This window comes from Trachemys scripta, chromosome 3 (genome assembly GCF_013100865.1).
Source record: "Trachemys scripta elegans isolate TJP31775 chromosome 3, CAS_Tse_1.0, whole genome shotgun sequence".
Lineage (NCBI taxonomy): Eukaryota > Metazoa > Chordata > Testudines > Emydidae > Trachemys > Trachemys scripta.
In genome coordinates, this window is record NC_048300.1 from 76,734,049 (window position 1) to 76,754,367 (window position 20,319).

General features: G+C 41.3%; 1 protein-coding gene across 1 annotated transcript in view; it reads right to left on the reverse strand.

Moving 5' to 3' along the window:
- Window positions 1-20,319, reverse strand: part of DISC1 (DISC1 scaffold protein) — a 344,506-nt gene that overhangs the window by 182,096 nt on the left and 142,091 nt on the right. The window contains 1 exon segment of the mRNA XM_034765114.1: window positions 13,996-14,098. Coding sequence (XP_034621005.1) covers window positions 13,996-14,098 — 103 coding nt within the window.

Here is a 20,319-nt window from a genome sequence, read left to right on the forward strand (position 1 = left end):
TTTCTAATTACACAGTTAGTAAGAGAATTGAATAGCATTTTACATTATTTGAAAGCTATCTAACTGAAAGGCTACGTACGTGTGAACAGTTTGCAATTCACCTGGATAAGACAACTGATGTTGGTAATGCAGCACAATTATTAGTTTTTGTTCGTTATGTTTGACTGGGGGAAATTTTGTAAAGTTTTCTTTTTTTGTCAGGAGTTACCAAAACAGACAACAGATCAGGAAATATTCAAATTATTGGATGATTTCATGAAAGCTGAATCACTGAATTGAGAGAAATGTGTTGCTGTTTGCATGGACAGTGCTTATTCTATGAAAGGCAATAGAAGTGGTGGTATAGCAAGAATATGAGCCATAAAGCCACAGGTAATTGTAACACACTGTACCTTGCATCGCCAGGCCCTTGCATCAAAGAAAATGGAACCTGAATTACATGATGTGCTCAATGCAGCTGACACAGTTGTGAATTTTGTAAAGTCCTGGCTTTTGAATTCACACCTTTTTGCAAAGCTATGTTTAGAAATGGGTGCAGGATACGACACATTGTTTCATACGGAAGTGAGTTGGCTATCTCATGGCAGAGTGTTGGAAAGAGTTTTTGAGCTTCACAAAGAGCTGCTGTGTTTTCTTTCAGTGCATAATCCCAAGATTGCCGCAAACTTTTCTGATCCAATATGGATTGCAAAGCTTGCAGACCTCGCAGACATTTTTAACTGGTGGAATGCACTGAACCTGTTCACACAAGAGGGCAATACCACTATACTTGAGGTGAGTGACAAGATTACAACATTTCAAAATAAAGTAGAGGTTTGGAAAACTAGAATGAGCAGTGGAATCTCAGATATGTTTCCTCCATTGACAGATTTTCTGGATACTAACAGCATGACAACTAAGTGATAGATCACTGCTCACCTTTCAACTTTGGCAGAGTACTTCAGTGTTTACTTTAAAAATATAAACATGGTGAAATATGATTGGGTTTGGGATCTGTTCTCAACTTCTGATATGTTGTCTTGCTGTTTGAGTGGAAAAGCAGAACAGGAGCTGGTTGAACTGTCCTGTAGTTTCAGGAACAGACACCTGGCCAGTTGTGGTCAACTGTTGCTGCGGAGTACTCAGTATTAGTTACAGAAGCAATGAAAATGTTGCTACCTTTGCCAGCAACATATATATGTCAAGCATCATTCTCTACCATGACATTTATAAAGACAAAGTTCAGGTCCCAACTGGAAGTGGAGAATGATTTACAAGTCAACCACCACCCAAGGATAGACAGACTCTGCAGCAAGAAACAGACACACCCATCTCACTGATATCTGTAAGTACTCTTATACTCCTTTACTTAAAGCATTACTAACAGTACGTGTTTATATGAAGTATACATATACTTTTGTCAATCAGTTTCTCAGTTGGGGGTCTGGGATTAACACTGCATTTGAAAAGGGGTCCATCTACAAAAAAAATTGTGAATCTCTGCCTTAGAGTCAGACCAAGAATACACTATAGGAGTGCAAGGTGGAATGATAATTTATGTGAATGGTGTGCGCACACACGAGCACAAAAATATAATCTTCCCTGCATTATATTTTCTCCCTTCTTCATGTTTTCTCTGTCATCTTATTCCCAGTAATCTCTTGCTCTTTGCTTATTCTCCACCCCTCCTTCTCCTCTTTCCATCTATCCTCCCACTACACACTACCACCTATCCAATTACTACTCACCAATCCTTTCATTCTCTATCCCCCTGATCTATTTATCCCCAATATACAACATTACACAATTGGTTAGGGGAATAATGGCTTTTGGGTTGAGAGGTTCATCTATTTCTGAAGCATCTGGTATAGGTCACCACTGATGAGGCAGGATACCAAATGGGATAGATCAATTATATGTTAAGGCCTATATTCCCAAGGAGCCCAATTAGCCAAGATATTGAGGAGTATTGAAATGCAATAGGCACACAGACATTAGCTGAATTTTCTTCCCCTTTCTTACCAGCATTTCTTGACAGTGAGAAAGTTACAAAAGAGGAAAGAGGAACACCAGTGTCTTTTGATGGAACAGCAGCACAATTTATGAATCATGTGAGGAAAGACTGAGCAAACTTGCCTAACATAAGGCCATTTTGTCAACTTGCTAGGATTCTGAGGACAATATCTAATTTGCATAAAATTAAGCAGATTGCAGCATGATCTCAAGCAAACAAAGGAGTTAACATCCCATTAGCATAAACATGTGAAGTGGTGGTTAATCATATGTTCACCACCAGGCATAGGCAAATTTCTACTCTGATGGCTCTGTTTTACCTAATCTCAATTATCATTAAGAGACAAAGTGTTTTAAACTAAAAGCCAACCTGTTGCAAGCCTTTTAGCAGCCATCTGGAAATAATCTTATTCCCTAGTCTCCAATGTCCAAATTTATTATGAGAGGCAACAGTGCCAACACAGTACATTTGGTAAAAGGGAAGTGGTTAAATACACATGCCATGCTACTAACCTGTACCTCCACCTTACACAGATATAGGTCACAAAAGAGGGATGCTCTTATCTTTTTAAAAATGCTGGAGGTCATATCACTATCAATTGCCCAACCAACTCCCATTTTCAGGCCAGCTACTATATATCTAATAAAACAGTTATTCAATGCTATTAGTGAAATGATGGCATAAGATCTCTATTCAGTATAAGGATCTTAATATTCTTTCCAAATGAGGTATAAACCTTCTTGGCCTAGTTTCTACATCTGGGTCTAATTTACACTTGCAAGAATAAGACTAACTATGAAGGAAGTGAAGAAAATTAGTGGCTCTCTCTCTCGAACACACACCTCAGCTGTGTCTAAGCATTTGTCAGATTTCATTACTATTATTTTCAAGAAAATTGTTTTCACACAGTTACAATACCTAAACATACATGTAATCTCGCATCTGCACAGCTAGTAAATTGACAAAATATTACCTAAAATGGTGCTTTACTTCAGATCTTCCACTCTACCCCTTATTTTCTTACTATTCAAAAATTAGAATTATACCATTCATCACACATTAACCTAAAATTTTCAAAATAGTGAAAATGAATTTAAAATAAATATTGCTACAGTAATTTTTACTTATATGGATCAGTGCAATATTCTGCATTACAAAGGGTTACCAAGTTAACCTTAGCTAATTTATATTTCCTTGCTATTTTTGAGCATTAAATTGATTTGATCTGTAATCTTGCCCCAATAATTCTTGTGCCTCTGAGCCATCCTACCAGATAAGAATAAACCTTCCTGTCTTTCCACATCCCTTTCCTGCACTGATCAAAGGCTATTTTATAAACTTTTTAAAGCTTTGATACAATATCTCAAAATAGTTTTCTTTTACAATGGTACATATAAAAGACACTGACCAAAAAGACTGCATTGATAATTTTTTCTCAGTGGCTGTATCTTTATTAGCATCTCCCCCAACCCCCATCCCAACCCAACCCAAAGAAGCTAGCATTCTTCTTTCTTTGACTCTCCATTACTTTACGTATCTATCTGTGAGATGGTACTCTTATTAACTGCAGTTCCAGTAGACAAGTTTCAGAGTAGCAGCCGTGTTAGTCTGTATCCACAAAAAGAACAGGAGTACTTGTGGCACCTTAGAGACTAACAAATTTATTAGAGCATAAGCTCTAAGGTGCCACAAGTACTCCTGTTCCAGTTCCAGTAGAGCTACTGATTCTAAAGCCATTATCTACCAACATCCTATATATTATGTTTTATAAAAAATACTGGGCAAGAGCCTCAGGTGGTGTAAACTGGTGCAGCTCCATTGATTTCAAAGATCTGCGCTGTAAATATTGGTAGAAGGGAGACATGAACACCCAAAGTGGTTTCTAATTTTTTTGGAAACTTATTAGTGTCTTCATGATATAATTGACCTATTGTATTTATTACATACCTTCCTAAAACTGAAGATTCCCTAACATTTTTGCTGATTAAATTCTAGATGAGGATATAATAAAGAGGGGAAACTACTCAGTTTGTATGATATTATACCCCAGCAGAATGGCTGTTACTTATTGGGTATTGAAATGCAGGCTAAGTTATTATTGTTTAATACTAAACAATATTCCTTCTGTTCTGAAATGGTTCAAATGCTTGTCTAGGTTAAGATTAAACCAAGTTTAACTGGCAGCACTAGTAGACTTTCATGTTTGAGATTGCATTTATTCTGGGTTTTTGTTTCTGCCATATAAAAGATTAAATATCTTTTTGCACTTTGTGGAGAATTTTGCCCAGTACTGTAAATTAATGTGTCTGGAATACAAAGGTGAGTGTAGATAAAATGTTAATTTTCTTTGAACTACCCTGCATCCACGAAACAGTATTGCCTTTCCAACTCTCCTACTTGTAAGTATTTTATATTTAAATTCATATAACTAATATATATATTATTTGATAACTGTATTCCAAGGTACCAGTATCTAACTGAACCTTTGGGCCAATATGTCAGACTTCATCTGATTAACTTTTTACTTTGACATAGTTCCAAAACTATTTATATTTTTTGACTGTTCCCTCAAAGTAATTATGGGGTTGGCTAAGAACAAAGTATCATTATCAACATATAAGGAAATTTTGTGCTGGGTATCCTTTAACAATGTTGTTGCAGTGGATTCTTTCAGCGAGTGATTCCATTGTCAAGGTAAAAAGCACAGGTAACACACAACATCCCTGCTTCGTGCTTCCAGATTGAATGAAAACTTCTGATTATATCCTCTGTTCTTCATTTTCACAGCAGGTTACAGATATAAAGAAGTTTTTGTCCATCTAAGAAAGTTATCCACAATTCCATATTGTTCCAAACTGCTCTAAAATAATTTCACTCTATCTGATTAAATGCTTTCTTAGCCTCTAATGCTAAAATACAGAATCATTTATTTGATTAGTCAGATAAAATAATCTCTCAACCACCATCTAACAGTCTGTTACCTGCCTGTCTCTTCTTTGCATATATAAGTGGATGATATTTTGTTTAAACCACTAGCCTAAACCTTGGCCAATATTTTTTTACAGGTCAGTTCATACCCCTCAATTGTGTCTTTGTTGAGGGATGTCACTCACTTTAGTCCCTAAGTTATTAATATCCACACATTTGGTGTCCCCTTATTTTACTGCTGAAAATTATTTACATTAAAAATAAATAATCATTAAACAGATTGTACAGTTATTTATATTAAAGCTCCATTATCTTTTAAGTTTCCTCTGTGAATAAAATTGTGTTACTGTGAAAGGACATGCCCTCACACTGGTATGGCAGAGGCTAGCAAACTCCTGTGGGTCTATTCCACACTAACGTACCTGCAAGGCTTGTTCAGCCTGGAGGAGGAGGAGTTTAAGGGGGGAATTTACCTAGGAAGGACGTGAAAAGGAAGAAGGTTGCTCCACCCAGAGGCTGCTGGTAACAGAGGTAGTTCAGCTGAGGAGGAGACAGCCACAAGATGCATCGCTCCTGAAGCCGCCCTGACAGCAAAGCAATGTGCCTCAGGAAGAGGCATAGAAGGTAAACCCCGCAAAGGAGACTGAGCTCTTAAAACTGAATATCTAGGGGCTGCCTGAGAGTCTGGTCCTCTTTCCAGCTAGATCCTCCTCTCTTACCAGGGGAAGGGACTGAGCCCTTAGAGCTGAATGTCTAGGGGCTGCCTGGGAGACTGGCCCTCTTTCCAGCCAGATCCTCCTCTCTTGTAAGGGGAAGGGAAGAGGCAGAGCCAACCCTCTGCCTGTGGGTGGTTGCCCTCAGAGAGCTCCCCCAAGGGCCGCCAATTGGGGGAAAAGAGAGGTTAAGCAACAGACAGTGGGACCTGGGGAGGGGGGGGTCCATGGAGCCCTGCCCCCCACTGTCCTCCTCCCTCCCATTTGGGGTCTGTTGCACGTCATGATCCACATTTGGGCCTTGGGAGATTAAGAGAGATGAGTTAGTAGGATGTCCAGACAGTTAGACATTTACTGACTTAGGGAGGATTAGTAGAAATGCTTCTTTTATTGATGCTGTGAGCTTCTTCCCTATCAATGTAGTATTGAAAACATCTGCCAATGGGTTTATTAGCACTTTTTGAATAGTTTTATAGAGAGGATGCCAATCTACACTAGAGGGTCTATCTGATTTAAAACCTGAGATAGCTGCCCCTCAACATCATGCCCACTAAACCAATTAACACAGCATACACCCTCAAGGGAGCTTTCCCATACACCATCTAATCATTAGTTTCTAAATATATGTTTAGTAAAATAACTGAATATTCTGCATCTCTTTATGTGTGTCTTAGTGTCCCTTTAATGGACCATTAATGTACATATGATTCCTGCTTTAAATGTCATTTCTGATTATAGTCAACCTTATTTAGCCTTGTCTTGATTATTCATCTCAAGTAAGATCCTTGCATTTATTTGGGAATTATTTTCTTTTTCTCTTGCTCATCCTCAATGTCCTTCCTTGGCAACTCAGTATTTTTTTTCTACAAGTATCCAGAAAGATTGAATAAGATACTTCTCTTCTTTTAGATCTTTCATAATGGTTGTATTCTTGTAGGACAAGATAACTTTGAATCAGAAACTGCATCTGTATCTTAGGGATTTCCCCCTCCTTCCTCCCGCCACCTGCAGTTCTTCAGTTGACTATTTTTCTGCACAACCTCAGTATAGTAGCTGATAAATCTTGACCTTTTCTATCAAGAGGTCTTTTTGTTGACAGTAACCTAAGTGTACAATTATGTCCCTGCAACAATTTTTTATGCTTGAAGAGAGAAGACTGTGAGCCCTATCTGTCGTTACTTCCTCCACTGCACTAAGATTTAAAATGTCCTCATTCTTAACTAATAACATAAGATTGCCTTTCTTTTATTTTCACATTGTTCCTTCTTTCACAGTTCTCCAGATCACCAACTGTAGAGAACATGAGTTAAATTTTCAAAAGTGTCTATATGACTTCGGCTCCTAAGTCTCTTTTTAAAACTTTACCCCATATTTTCCTCTTAACTGCTTGACTTTGGCCTGCAGATTCACTAGTACATATGCATCCTCTCCAACTCTGATCTCAACTGTATCTTTTTTCTATATCCATTAGTTTAGAGTGAATGTCCATTCTGAACAGAGTTGGCCAAAAATTCCTTGACAGGGAACTTTTCTGTCAGAAAATGCTGATTTCATTGGAAGTAAAAATGTTTTGTGGAGACAATTCTATTTCTCCAAAATTACAGTGGAAGACACGCAGGGGGAAAACGGTTATTAATCTTTCCTTAACTGTTGTTCTTCAAGATGTGTTGCACATGTCCATTCCAAAGTAGGCGTGTGCATACCCCGAGCACAGTTGCCAGAAATTTTTGCATCAGTGGTATCTGTTGGGTCAGCTCTGGCGCCCTCTGGTGCCACGTGCTCATAGCACTGATATAAGGGGCCTCACCAACCCCTGGCCCTTCAGTTCCTTCTTTTCAGCCAATTCTGAAGAGGGATAAGAGGGAAGGTCTTGGAATGGACATGTGCAACATCTCGAAGAACAACAGTTACAGAAAGGTTAGTAACAGTTTTTCTTTTTTGAGTGATTGCACATGTCCATTCCAATGTAGGTGACTCTCAAGCAGTTGTACAAGTGGAGGTCTCAGAGTTTAGTTGACATGCTGACTCTAGTACTGCTCTGCCAAATCCAACATCATCTCTAGCCTGCTGAGTGACAATGACAAGTAAATGTGTGTACTGATGACCAAGTTGCTGTTCTACATATGTCGTGGATAGGCATTTGCACTAAAAACGCTGCCAAAGACGCTTGTGCTCTTGTAGAATGAGCTGTCAGAACACATGGGGCAGGAACCCCTGCCAGGTCATAACATGTGAGGATACATGACGTGATCCATAATGAAATTCTCTGGGCTGAGACAGGAAGACCTTTCACCCTGTCTGCAATGGCTACAAATGGTTGCGTAGTTTTCCGAAACAGCTTGGTCCTTTCTATGTAAAAAGCCAGAGCATGCCTAACATGTAGCAAGCGGAATCTCTGCTCTTCCCTGTTCGCGTGTGGTTTTGGATAGAAAACTGGTAGGAAGATAGCCTGATTGCTCTGGAACCGGGAAACCACCTTTGGAAGGAAAGATGGATGAAGACACAATTGGACCTTGTCCTTGAAGAATACAGTGTAAGGTGGCTCTGACATGAAGGTATGGATCTTAAACTCTTCTGGCCAAAGTGATGGCCACTAAGATGGTCAACTTCAAGGACAGGTACAGCAGGGAGCAATTTGCCAACAGTTCAAACAGGGGGTCTGTCAGTTTTGATAAAACCAGGTTGAGGTCCCGGGGGGTGGAGGGGCTATTGGGTGTCGCACATGGGGGTACAACCTCTCAAGGCTCTTACAAAAAACATTAAAAATGTCATAGGGGTGAAAGGATGAGACTGCAACCAGATGGACTCTAACAAAAGCCATGGTTAGACCTTGTTTTAAGTGTAGTAAGTATTCCAGAATGAAAGATAGTGACAATTGCGTAGGTGAGACACCCTTCTGGAAAGCCCAGCTAGAGAACATTTCCATTTTGCCAGGTAAGTAGCTCTAGTGGGTGGCTTCCTGCTTCCTAGGAGGACTTTGCAGACCTACTCCGAGCATGCTAGTTCTGCAGAGTTCAGCCATAGAGCTTCCAGACTGTCAGATGGATGGACATGAGGTTCAGGTGATGCACATGGCCATGGTCATCGGAGATTAGATCTCAATACAGATGCAGAAGGATTTGTGTCTCCACAGAGAGATCCAGGAGAGTGGCAAACCAATGCAAGGGGGGGGGGGCATTGGGGCAGGCCGGGGCCATCAGGATGACTCATGCTTGTTCTCACTTGATCCTCAGCAGAACCTTGTGTATGAATGGAATAGGAGGAAACAAAGATGTCCCGTCCAAGAAAGGAGGAAACCATCTGCAAGAGATCTGGGACTGCGGCCCAGGAGGGAGCAGAAACGGAGACACTTCGTGTTGCGCTTTGTCGCGAACAGATCTATGTGGGGTCTCTCAAAAATGTCTTTTACGACATCTGGGCAAAGGGACCACTCAGGGTGGTTGGAGAAGGATCTGCTGAGGTGATCCGCTAGTTCGTTCTATGTTCCCAGTACTTAGGAGGCCTCAAGGTGAATTGAGATATAAAACATTGCCATTGTGTTGTCTATGAGAACTGACACATTCTTGCCTGCCACATGGGTTTGGAATGCCTGGGAAGCCTAGTGGACTGTTCTGAGCTCCTTGACATTGATGTGTAGAGAAAATTCTTCTGGACACCAAAGGCCCTGACTTCTAAGGGAGTCCAAGTGAGCACCCCAGCCCATTGCTGTTGCATCTGTAACAAAGGATATCAGTTGGGTCTCGTGGGGCTGGCTCCTGATAGTCAGTGCTAGCCTCAGTACCAGAGCCTTGATCAGGCTCTGATCAGAATGGCAGTAGTGCTCTTGCCTTGGAGGCCACCGAGTAGGAGTGTCTGGACTGGGGGCCTTGCATCTGGGGAAAAGCCCAGGGACTCCAGAAGGGCCACTGTACCGGTATCTACGACTGTCCAGGGGCCACGCAGCTGATGGGATACTTTGACGCGAGTCCATTGCAGGATAGTGCCGACTCGAATGCCGGTGCCAGCTCCTGCTCAAAGCATATGACTCTGACTCCGGTGAGTCTCTGTTTGGAGACCAGGGAGGAGCAGTGCCGAAGAGGAGGAAATCAGGGCTGGGTCATCATTGCCGGTTTCCCTTTAGACGGTAACAAGGACCTCAGTACCACCATAGTCTGCTCTTTCCTTCCTACTTGCACCAACATCATCGGCTTTTATATAGCCAGAGACATGAGTACCAATATTGAGAATAGGTCTCTCACTGTGACAAATGCCTCCGGCGTGGAGGGTACCGCCAAAGTGCTGGTACCACGATGACCCTCCGGTGCCAGGCTCAACAGCACCCACATTAGGGCTGAAGTCAATGACACTGCATGGGTTGCTGGAATCACGGAGTGTCAGGGTGCAGGTCGCACTCTGCAAACGTCTCCATCCCCTGTCAACCTCAGGGTCGGGGAATGTCCTCTCTCAGACTTCTGCTTCTTCCTTGGCACTGAAGATGGTGAACGGTGCCAAGGCTCTGTGGAAATTGGGAAAAGACATCTTAGTCTTCCAGGAAGAGCAAGAATCAGGCTAACTCTTCTATTTAATAACGCAAGACTTTAATGCAGGGCCTGAGCGAGTGGGAAAAAAACTGAGAAAGGTTATTTTGACCTTGTGTTAGATAAGAATGAAACGCAGACTGTAGCAGAAAATTGCTGAGAAAAGTAATATATCAGGAAGGAATATGTATAAACAAAATGCAGCTGTTGATTACTGTATGTAACAAAAGGTATAAATGCTTGTCCTAATTGTTTATCTGGCGGAGACCTGCCTAGGTAGCGAAATCTCTGCCTGTGTGTACTCTCCCAACCAATTGCAATTGCTCATAATAAAACTGCCTCTGGCTTGTTGCTTTAAACTCAGAGTGAGGACTTCGTTTTCTTCCACAATTTTGGTGCTGTGACTCGAATGGCAATGCCCGGCTGGGACAGCGACAACTACCACGGACCATTCCCCTGCATTGTTTTATATGGGAATATTTGCACATAGCCTAGTCTCTCAATTTTTCTGGTAACACTACATTCTTGAAGGACTACAATAATGCATATCCTGCAATACTAAACTAGTACTGCTGCACTTTACCATAGTGTACCTATTGCTGGAAGCAAAATATTTCTCCTCACAATGTAACAAAAACTGAATGCTTTTTGGAGTTGCACATAAAAGACCCACAAGGAATATTTTACAGCAATACATGTTTCAAATAGTGTGGCATCATCCTATATGAAACCCTTAATTATTTCTTTCTAGTAACTTTTTATCTATGAGTCCTCCAAGTGCATGCATCAACGAAGAAACTAAGAACTTAAGGGGAAATAAAAGTGAAGTTTATTTACAGATGAGAAAAAAGTTCAATTAATACAAACTTTCTAGACAACTTAATAGCAGGTTATTATGTTGCCCTGTGAGGAGTCTGGTCTCTCGTTGCTCAAGCCAGCAAAGGCTGAGAGTACTCTAAAGAGGCATGGTGTTCATTTTCTGAGGAAAAGAACACACTGCAGTTCTTCCAAATAATCACATTGCCTGACAGTCAGAGGGGTATTTATGAATTCCAGAAAGAGCAAAACCACCCATACTTAGCTAGTGGGGACATTGTTGTGATTTAGCACCAAATGGTGTGTGTGTGGAGTATGGGAAAGTAAACAGAGAATAAATGGGAACCATGGAGTCCAATTGATTCCACTGGGAACCCCACTGGCTGCATGGCTACATTTCTGTGCACACACACATGAAAGAGCAAAGCTAACAAATCTGAAAAAAGAGAAAAGAAGAATGGTAAATAAACTATCCAGGTCAGTACACTGAGAAACAGTGGATCAATACCCACCATTACAGATATGTCCGCCTCTTTCCTGCCGTATCTTAAAGAGTGTACAGTAAGTAGGATATTTAGTTTTCTTCTCTTCAACTAGTATGCAGGTTTTATCAACAGCCATATCAAACTTTAGCTATAAATCAGCAGAAGAACCACAGCATCCAAGTCATCAAATCACATCCACACTTAATTCAAAAATTAAAATAATGTTGTTTCCTCTCTACTTTAAATTGTCTCACTCTGTTGCTCACAGATCCCCGTTACTCCATGGTAAAAACGAAAGCAAACAGTAGCAACACATCACATAGGGCATAATCTTGCAAAGATGCTGTGCTGAGTGCCCTCAATTTCTCCCACTGATTTCAGCGGAGGCTGAGGGTACACAGCACCTCCCACTGAATTCAGTGGGATTTGTGGTTTACACTAAGCTCAGCACTTTGCAGGAACTGGCTCATATTCAGAAAATAAAACTGCTTTCTGGCCACCAGGTCAACCCAAGGAATCTGATGGGTTGACCTGATGTTCCCTGAGGGGAAAGGGGAAAAGATACTCCTCAGATTGACAGTGTCAAAGGCTTTTCACTTTCTACCTCTGTTGTTCTTTCTTTTCCCTAGAGTACAACTGCATAAAGCAAAATCTCTAGTCAGATGCCTCATGACTGGACATTAGCAACAGCAGTCAGATTTCTGTCCTTTTACGAAGTTTTATTACACCTTCGAAAAAAATAATCTTCAAAACTCCACTAGTAAAGAAACGTAAAGAAGTCAAGTCACATGAATCACACATATCAAACAAACACTGCCAGTGCAGAAAAACAAAAAGAGCCAATGGAAGAGAACAGCACAAACTTACAGAACTGGAGCCCATAATCCTTACTCATGGAAAACTTCCACTGAAGTAAATAGGAGTTTTGTCTCAGTAAGGATTGCAAGATTGCACCCAACAGATTATTCTGTCAAATATCAAACTTCAGAATAATTTGCTCCTGTTTTGTCAGAGGTTAACAGTTATCACTCCTGCCAGCATATGAAAGCAAAATATAGACATCTAGGAAGGGGAAAATGAAGGAACACTTTATAAAATCCTTGAAATACTCTTGAACTAGAAGAGCTTTTCAGAGGGCCAGAGTGAAAAAATGGTAATTTGCTGAGAAACAGTGCTGTCACTCCTAAAAAAGCAACATATTCATAGCACTGAGAAGACAGTTTACAGAGGCATTAAATTGTCTCTTGCATCCCTTGCTGAACCCTAAGCAACCTCTTTTAAAAACTAGTACAAAATGCTTTGCTACAGAAGATTTCACTTGATGAACACATTTTATTTTCTAAAAGTGTCAAAATCTGATGCACCAGTTCTTTATGGCTTCTTCACTCTCGCAACACAAAGAACTGTAAATCTGGTTTCTGGCTACTTTGCACAAAGCAGCTGGAGAATACTGGTGAATCTGGCGCGTGGCTCCAAAAAATACAAAGATCCATGTTTCTTTAACATATGCACAAGAAAATCCATTACAGCTCTGACCTTGCAATCCTTACCCAAGCAAAACATACGGGGTTGTAGTCTGTAAGGGCCTCATGGAAGACTATGGAAATTGAGGATGTTTGGCATCTTACAGGGATCAGGGCCCTAATTATTTCCATTTGGGTTTTGTTTGATCATGAAGTCTGCATTCAAGTTTTACATTATTCAGCTGTAAAAAACAGTACATGTGATGCCTCATGATACTTTATTCTAAAATTATGTATGCTTTTGTAAATAGTACTATAGCTTCTAATTAAGAGAGCACAGATCATGTGTGTCCTTTTGGCACATATAAAATACACACTGACCTCTTCCTTTAATTTGGTGCAAGACTGAATACATTTTTTGCCTGAATTCACACCTCCTCTACTTTGGCTTGTCCTCTATAGCAGGTGCCTAATGGAGAGGTATCTACTTACATGTGTGGGAAAGACTTGCTGAACTACAAAAGCCAGCTCTTTAACAAAAATTCTGCTTAGACTTTTTTCCCTAGTAAATGGTGCAGTAATCCCAAATAAGTGGCATGTAACCCTGTCATGAATCAGGCTCTGTATTCACATTTCAGTGTTTTACAGGTTGTAAATAATACGCACAAGTGCTTCCAAGGACCAAATTGCTCTTTTGCTGCCAACATTAGTTGTTTAATGATCTAAATAGCAGAAGCTACCAATTACTGTATTCCATTTTACGGTATCATTTAAAACCCATCCACGTAATTATTATACTTTTTGTTATTTTTATGGCTCTTCTGATACTGAAGAGTGGTAGGTACTTTTAACGTGTAAAAGTCAGGAAATCTACTAATCACATATTTATACATTTGGACTATGGCGAAGATACCATATTCTCAGTATGACTATTACATATCCCCCTCACTAAACATTTTCTAAGACATTGTGGTAATTACACAAGGAATCTTTCCTTTCTATGAAATCAGTGTGAATATGTCCGGTGCTAGTATAAACTTAAAGTCATTACCATCATATCTCTTATCACGTAAACCTTACCTGATACAGCAAGCGTTTTGGCTTCAAGTAAAGCTGGTAGTTGGGTCTCAATATCACTCACTTTCCTCCTCAAAGTACTGCATAGTTTCTGACTTGCACAAACCTAAATTAAGGCAGACAGCCATGATATATAATTCATTCATGAAAAGATATAAAGGCAATTTAAATAGGACTTCAAATGTTCTTGGTTTCCAGACATGACATAACATTCTACCATAAGGTAAAAAAAAATAATAAAAAGTGATGTGTGATATGTCTATAAAGACATGTATCAGAATTCATTGGCTTTGCAACACATTCCAATATAAAAATGAGAAAACAGTATTGTATTCGCTATCCACATGAGAGAACTAACACAGAGGATGTTTCAGTAGTAGATATCGTGAGTGTTTAAGCAAAAGGCCAAGATTATGAACTTTGCACCAATGGCCTATTTTCAATAATGATGTCTGGTAACCAGTGGAATTAAAAAGAGGTTTGGGATTTAAAAGTCAGTAACACAAAATGTACAGGTAATTTGTTTATCAAAAATAACTTCCCATACCCCTTCTTAACTGAAACATCAAAATCTGCTATACTACTATGGGTGGGCAATGGAGAGAGCCTACAGTAGTTCAAGACATTAGTTTCATATTCAGTAGCTGCTACTGCATCAGTATGTAGCGCAGAGTTTTCTGCTGAAAGACTTCTGTGACACCTCCCGGGAGCTCTCAAGGTTGTGAAGCACCACGCTACCACCCGCCCTTAGCTTGAGGAAGCCTTGTCTGTGCCTGCCAGGAGTCAGCTCCCCTACTCCATTGGCCACAGGCAACACAAGCACTCCCCTCTAGGCCTCACAGGCCCCACTGTCTCTCTACAAGGTAGCAATAGGCACAGTCCCACTCTCAAGCCCTCTGAGCATCTCCCTGGAGTGTCCAGCCAGTGGTGCAGTGGGCACTCACAGTATTCACAGATTCACTTTTTTTTTTTTCAAAGAAACAGTGGCCTCCAGTTTCCCAGGTCCACCTCAGATCACCTCTCCACTTAACACATAGCTTTAGATAGGTTTATAGTGAAATCAAGTTTATTTAACAAAGCACAGCGATTCAAACAATAGCAAGAAGTATTTGAAACAAATGGCAACATTCTAGATCCCAGATTTAATTAACACTCTCATGTCTTGTAGAGTTTGGTTCACCCAAACTCCTTTCAGTGTTTTATACCCAGCCTTGGCTGCGACCCTTCTTTCATGAGGCTGACATGCTGTCAGCTTGCCTTCTACGTGAAGGATTCAGTGTGTTTCTTTGCCCCCTGTAGATATACCAGAACAGTCCTTTGTCTTTTTTCATAAAGAGGACACCTCCTGCTGTCCATTTCATCTTGTAGATTTTGCATTCTCTTATTTAGCCTGGAAGGGTTCAGTATGCATATAGACATACAATAAATAATACCCAAATGACCAGACAGGAAAATAGATATGTTACCTCCTGCCTGAAAGGAACATTTCCGAGGTATGTCACCTCTTGGTGACCTGCCTAAACTCCAAGACCTTAAGATCATAATTTTTAGTATAGATTCATAGAATCATAGAATATCAGGGTTGGAAGGGACCTCAGGAGGTCATCTAGTCCAACCCCCTGCTCAAAGCAGGACCAATTCCCAACTAAATCATCCCAGCCAGGGCTTTGTCAAGCCGGGCCTTAAAAACCTCCAAGGAAGAAGATTCCACCACCTCCCGAGGAAACGTATTCCAGTGCTTCACCACCCTCCTAGTGAAATAGTGTTTCCTAATATCCAACCTAGACCTCCCGCACTGCAACTTGAGACCATTGCTCCTTGTTCTGTCATCTGCCACCATTGAGAACAGCCGAGCTCCATCCTCTTTGGAACCCCCCTTCAGGTAGTTGAAAGCAGCTATCAAATCCCCTCTCATTCTTCTTTTCTGGAGACTAAACAATCCCAGTTCCCTCAGCCTCTCCTCATAAGTCATGTGCTCCAGACCCCTAATCATTTTTGTTGCCCTCCGCTGGACTCTTTCCAATTTTTCCAGAATTAATAATTCCTTACATATTAAAAGTACATTTTGCAAGGATTATGATGACCAGTGAGCCACTGGCTCTCAGCAGCGACCTCACATCTTACTCTTTGGTGAGCTATTATGCATATATCTAACCCACAGTATTCCTGTAAAACCATATGCACCTCCTGTGCCTTTTGCCATTTGGCACCAAGTCCCTGGGTCACAACTTCCAGGTTCAAAAATATAACTGGATCCGCCAGAGAGACTGTGAAAAGCCAAAGCACAGGACAATAGCTAGTATGGGGGATGGAGGGAGGAGAAAACTGATAAGAAAACAAACAATATATTTAATGTACATTACCACTTCTGAAAATTTTTGCAGATCATAAGTAATTTACCACTCTTACATTTTCCAAGCTCTACTTATCAGAATTTAGAGCTCCAAAGGAAAAAATAACAAAACAAAACATTCTTGTAAAGGTTCATATCAGTGTGGCAGTCAACACGCTTGGCTTTAAAGACAATCATCAAGCAGTTGCCTAACATGACTATAATGGGGTACATAAATCCCACACTGGAGGAGGGGTGCAGAACAACTCTGGGGCCAGCCAGGGAGTCTCTTCAGCACAGCAGGGTGGCAGGTGGAGAGAGACAGACCTGCACTCACTGTTATGGAGGCGTTACGCCAGGAGTATCTGTAGGAGGAAGACTGCGGCATGAAGCTGGGACTCTCCAGCCTTCAGAGGCCCTTGGCTGCATTGCAAGGGACAACCACAAACTATTATGTGCCCCAAGGAAGGAAAAAGCGATAGGAAGAGACCCAGGGGAGGGTGTTAGTTGGACCACAGATAGCGGGCATCTTCCTTACAGTGCCCAAGACAGCACCTGGGTCAGATGCCAGTGGAGTGGGAGGGCTGGTTACCCCTACCCGCTACAGCTTGGCAGGGCTGCCACCACAGACTCTTACTGCTAGGCGGAGCCAACGTTATAGACTCTAACCACTAGGAGGGAAACCATAGAAGTGGATGGAACCTAGTGTACAACATTAGGCAAATAGGCACTAGCCATCTTTGGAGAAAATGGAGTTGAACTGAAATTTCAGGTGAAGGCTTGCTTGCCTTTCCCAGCCTCCTTGATGCACTGCCTTCCTCAGTGATGCAATACAATGTACATATAAACAGACAAAAATACCACTGCTGTCTATTACATATACACACATGGATTATCTCTTGGGAAATTAATTATACATCGCACCCAGCTATTGTAAGACTGTCACCAGATGCATCCAGGAGGCTTATTTTAACTATATAAAACTAACTAATGCTTAGAACTCATTCCATTTATTTATTTATTACATATATCCCTTTATTTCAGCTAAAAGCATCTGTTAATCATAATTGGGCCAGCTATTCTTTTAGCCAATAAAACTATCCTTCAAGCTGCCCCTTTTAATATAGAACCCCTTTCTAAATCTTCCTATGAAATTGTAATGAATATATTTCTAGTCACTGCTGTACATAATTTAATTTCTCCCAGTCTCCAGATAGTCCACTTTATTTTCTTCTCTGTATTCCATCTAATTTATCCAATAATTTTCTTGCAATGGGGAAGAACTATAACAGGTGGGAACATGTGCAATGACCCAGGCCTCAGCTAGGCTTTGCCTACTGTGAGGAGCAGCAGAGGCAAACCAACAGAATGGAAATAACCTTAAATTTTAAAAATGTATTAAGGAAAAACACAGAAATTTGTCAGGAACAATACTTTATATTATTACTCTATTATTTATATTATATCAACATCCAATACTCACTTAGGAAAATAATAAACCCTAAGTTACCACCACAATAAAAGACATTTTTCAACAACATGCTGTTTATTACCAAGAGGTAATAAACTCCTCCTCTCCTTGGTTGCAAAGTCCTGCTTCACCCCAGTTGTCCCACCTTCACCTCTCTTCGGTTTATGATGCTCCTTTGCTTCAACTCTGTGATGACCATACCTAGGGTTGCCAACCCTCCCGGAATCTAAATCGATCTGCTAACTACTGAAACCAATCTGGTGGCTACTGAAACCAATCCGGTAGATTTTAATAGGTTGCTAAAAGTCCGGTCGGCGGCGCAGTGGGGCTAAGGCAGGCTCCCTACCTGCCCTGGCTCTGCATAGCTCCCAGAAGCAACTGGCACATCCCTCTGGCTCCTAGGTGCACGGGCAGCCGGGCGGCTCTGTGCGCTGTCCCCTCCCTGAGCGCCAACTCCACAGCTTCCATTGGCCGGTAACTGTGGTCAATGGGAGCTGGGGGTCGTGCCTGCAGGCAGGGGCAGCACACAGAGCTGTCTGGCCACTCCTGAGCCTAGGAGCTGGACACACCAGTCACTTCCAGGAGCCACCCAAGGTAAGCACCGTCCGGCCGGAGCCCGCACCCCGAACCATTTCCCGCACCCCAACCCTCTGCCCCAGCCCTGAGCGCTTTCCTGCACCCAAACTCCCTCCCAGAGCCTGCGCCCCGCACCCCCTTCTGCACCCCAACTCCCTGCCCCAGGCTCAGCTCAGAGCCCCTTCTCATACTCTGAACCCCTCAGCCCCATCCTGCAACCCCTCCTGCACCCCAACTCCCTGCCCCAGCCCAATGAAAGTGAGTGAGGATGGGGGAGAGTGAGCGAGCGTCGGAGGGAGGGGGATGGAGTAGACAGGGCCTAGGGGAAAGGGCAGGGAAGGGTGCGGAGCAAGGTGTTTGGGCGCAGAGGAGCACGTGGTTCAGACATCCCTTATGGGAGGATCTAATAATAGAGAATCTCTATGTCCTAGTGAGGACGAGAGGATGGAAAATGATAAAATACAGGCAGGGTCTGATCAGAAACAATCAAATAAAAAAGAGTCCCATTCAATTATGTCATGTAATGTCAGACAGCTAAAAGAAGACAAGTTTTTAAAGTGCTTATATACCAATGCTAGAAGTCTAAATAATAAAATGGGTGAACTAGAGTGCCTCATATTAAATTAGGATATTGATATAATGGGCATCACAGAAACTCGGTGGAATGAGGATAATCAATGGGATACAGTAGTACCACGGTACAAAATATATCCGAAGGACAGAACATGTCTTGCTGGTGTGGGAGTGGCATTATATGTGAAAGAAAGTGTAGAATCAAATGAAGTAAAAATTGTAAACTAATCAAACTGTACCATAGAATCTCTATGGATAGAAATTCCATGCTCTAATAAGAAGAATATAGCGTTAGGGAAATATTACTGACCACCTGACCAGGATGGTGATAGTGACTGTGAAATGCTCAGGGAGAACAGAGAGGCTATTAATATAAAAAAAATCAATAATAATAATGGGGGATTTCAATTATCCCCATATTGACTGGCTACATGTCACCTCAGGACAGGATGCAGAGATAAAGTTTTTTGACACCTTAAATGACTGCTTCTTGGAGCAGTTGGTCCTGGAACCCACCAGAAGAGAGGCAATTCTTGATTTAGTCCTAAGTGGAGCACAGGATCTGGTCCAATATAGCTGAACCGCTTGGTAATAGTGACCACAATATAATTAAATTTAATATCCCTGTGGCAGGAAAAACACCACAACAGCCCAACAATGTAGCATTTAATTTCATAAAGGGGAACTACTCAAAAATGAGGTAGTTAGTTAAACAGAAATTAAAGGGTACAGCACCAAAAGTGAAATCTCTGCAAGCTGCGTGGAAACTTTTAAAGACACCATAATAGAGGCTCAACTTAAATGTATACCCCAAACTAAAAAACACAGTAAAAGAACCAAAAAAGAACCACCGTGGCTAAACAACAAAGTAAAAGAAGCAGTGAGAGGCAAAAAGGCATCCTTTAAAAAGTGGAAGTTAAATCCTAGTGAGGAAAATAGAAAGAAGCATAAACACTGACAAATAAAATGTAAAAATACAATTAGGAAAGCCAAAAAAGAATTTGAGGAACAGTTAGCCAAAGACTCAAAAAGTAATAGCAATTTTTATTTAAAGTATATCAGAAGCAGGAAGCCTGCTAAACAACCAGTGAGGCCACTGGATGCTCGAGGTGCTAAAGGAGCACTCAAGGACGATAAGGCCATTGTGGAGAAACTAAATGAATTCTTTGCATCAGTCTTCATGGCTGAGGATGTGAGAGAGATTCCCAAACCTGAGCCATTCTTTTTAGGTGACAGATCAGAGGAACTGTCCCAGATTGAGGAATCATTAGAGAAGGTTCTGGAACAAATTGATAAATTAAACAGCAGTAAGTCACCAGGACCAGATGGTATTCACCCAAGAGTTCTGAAGGAACTCAAAAGTGAAATTGCAGAA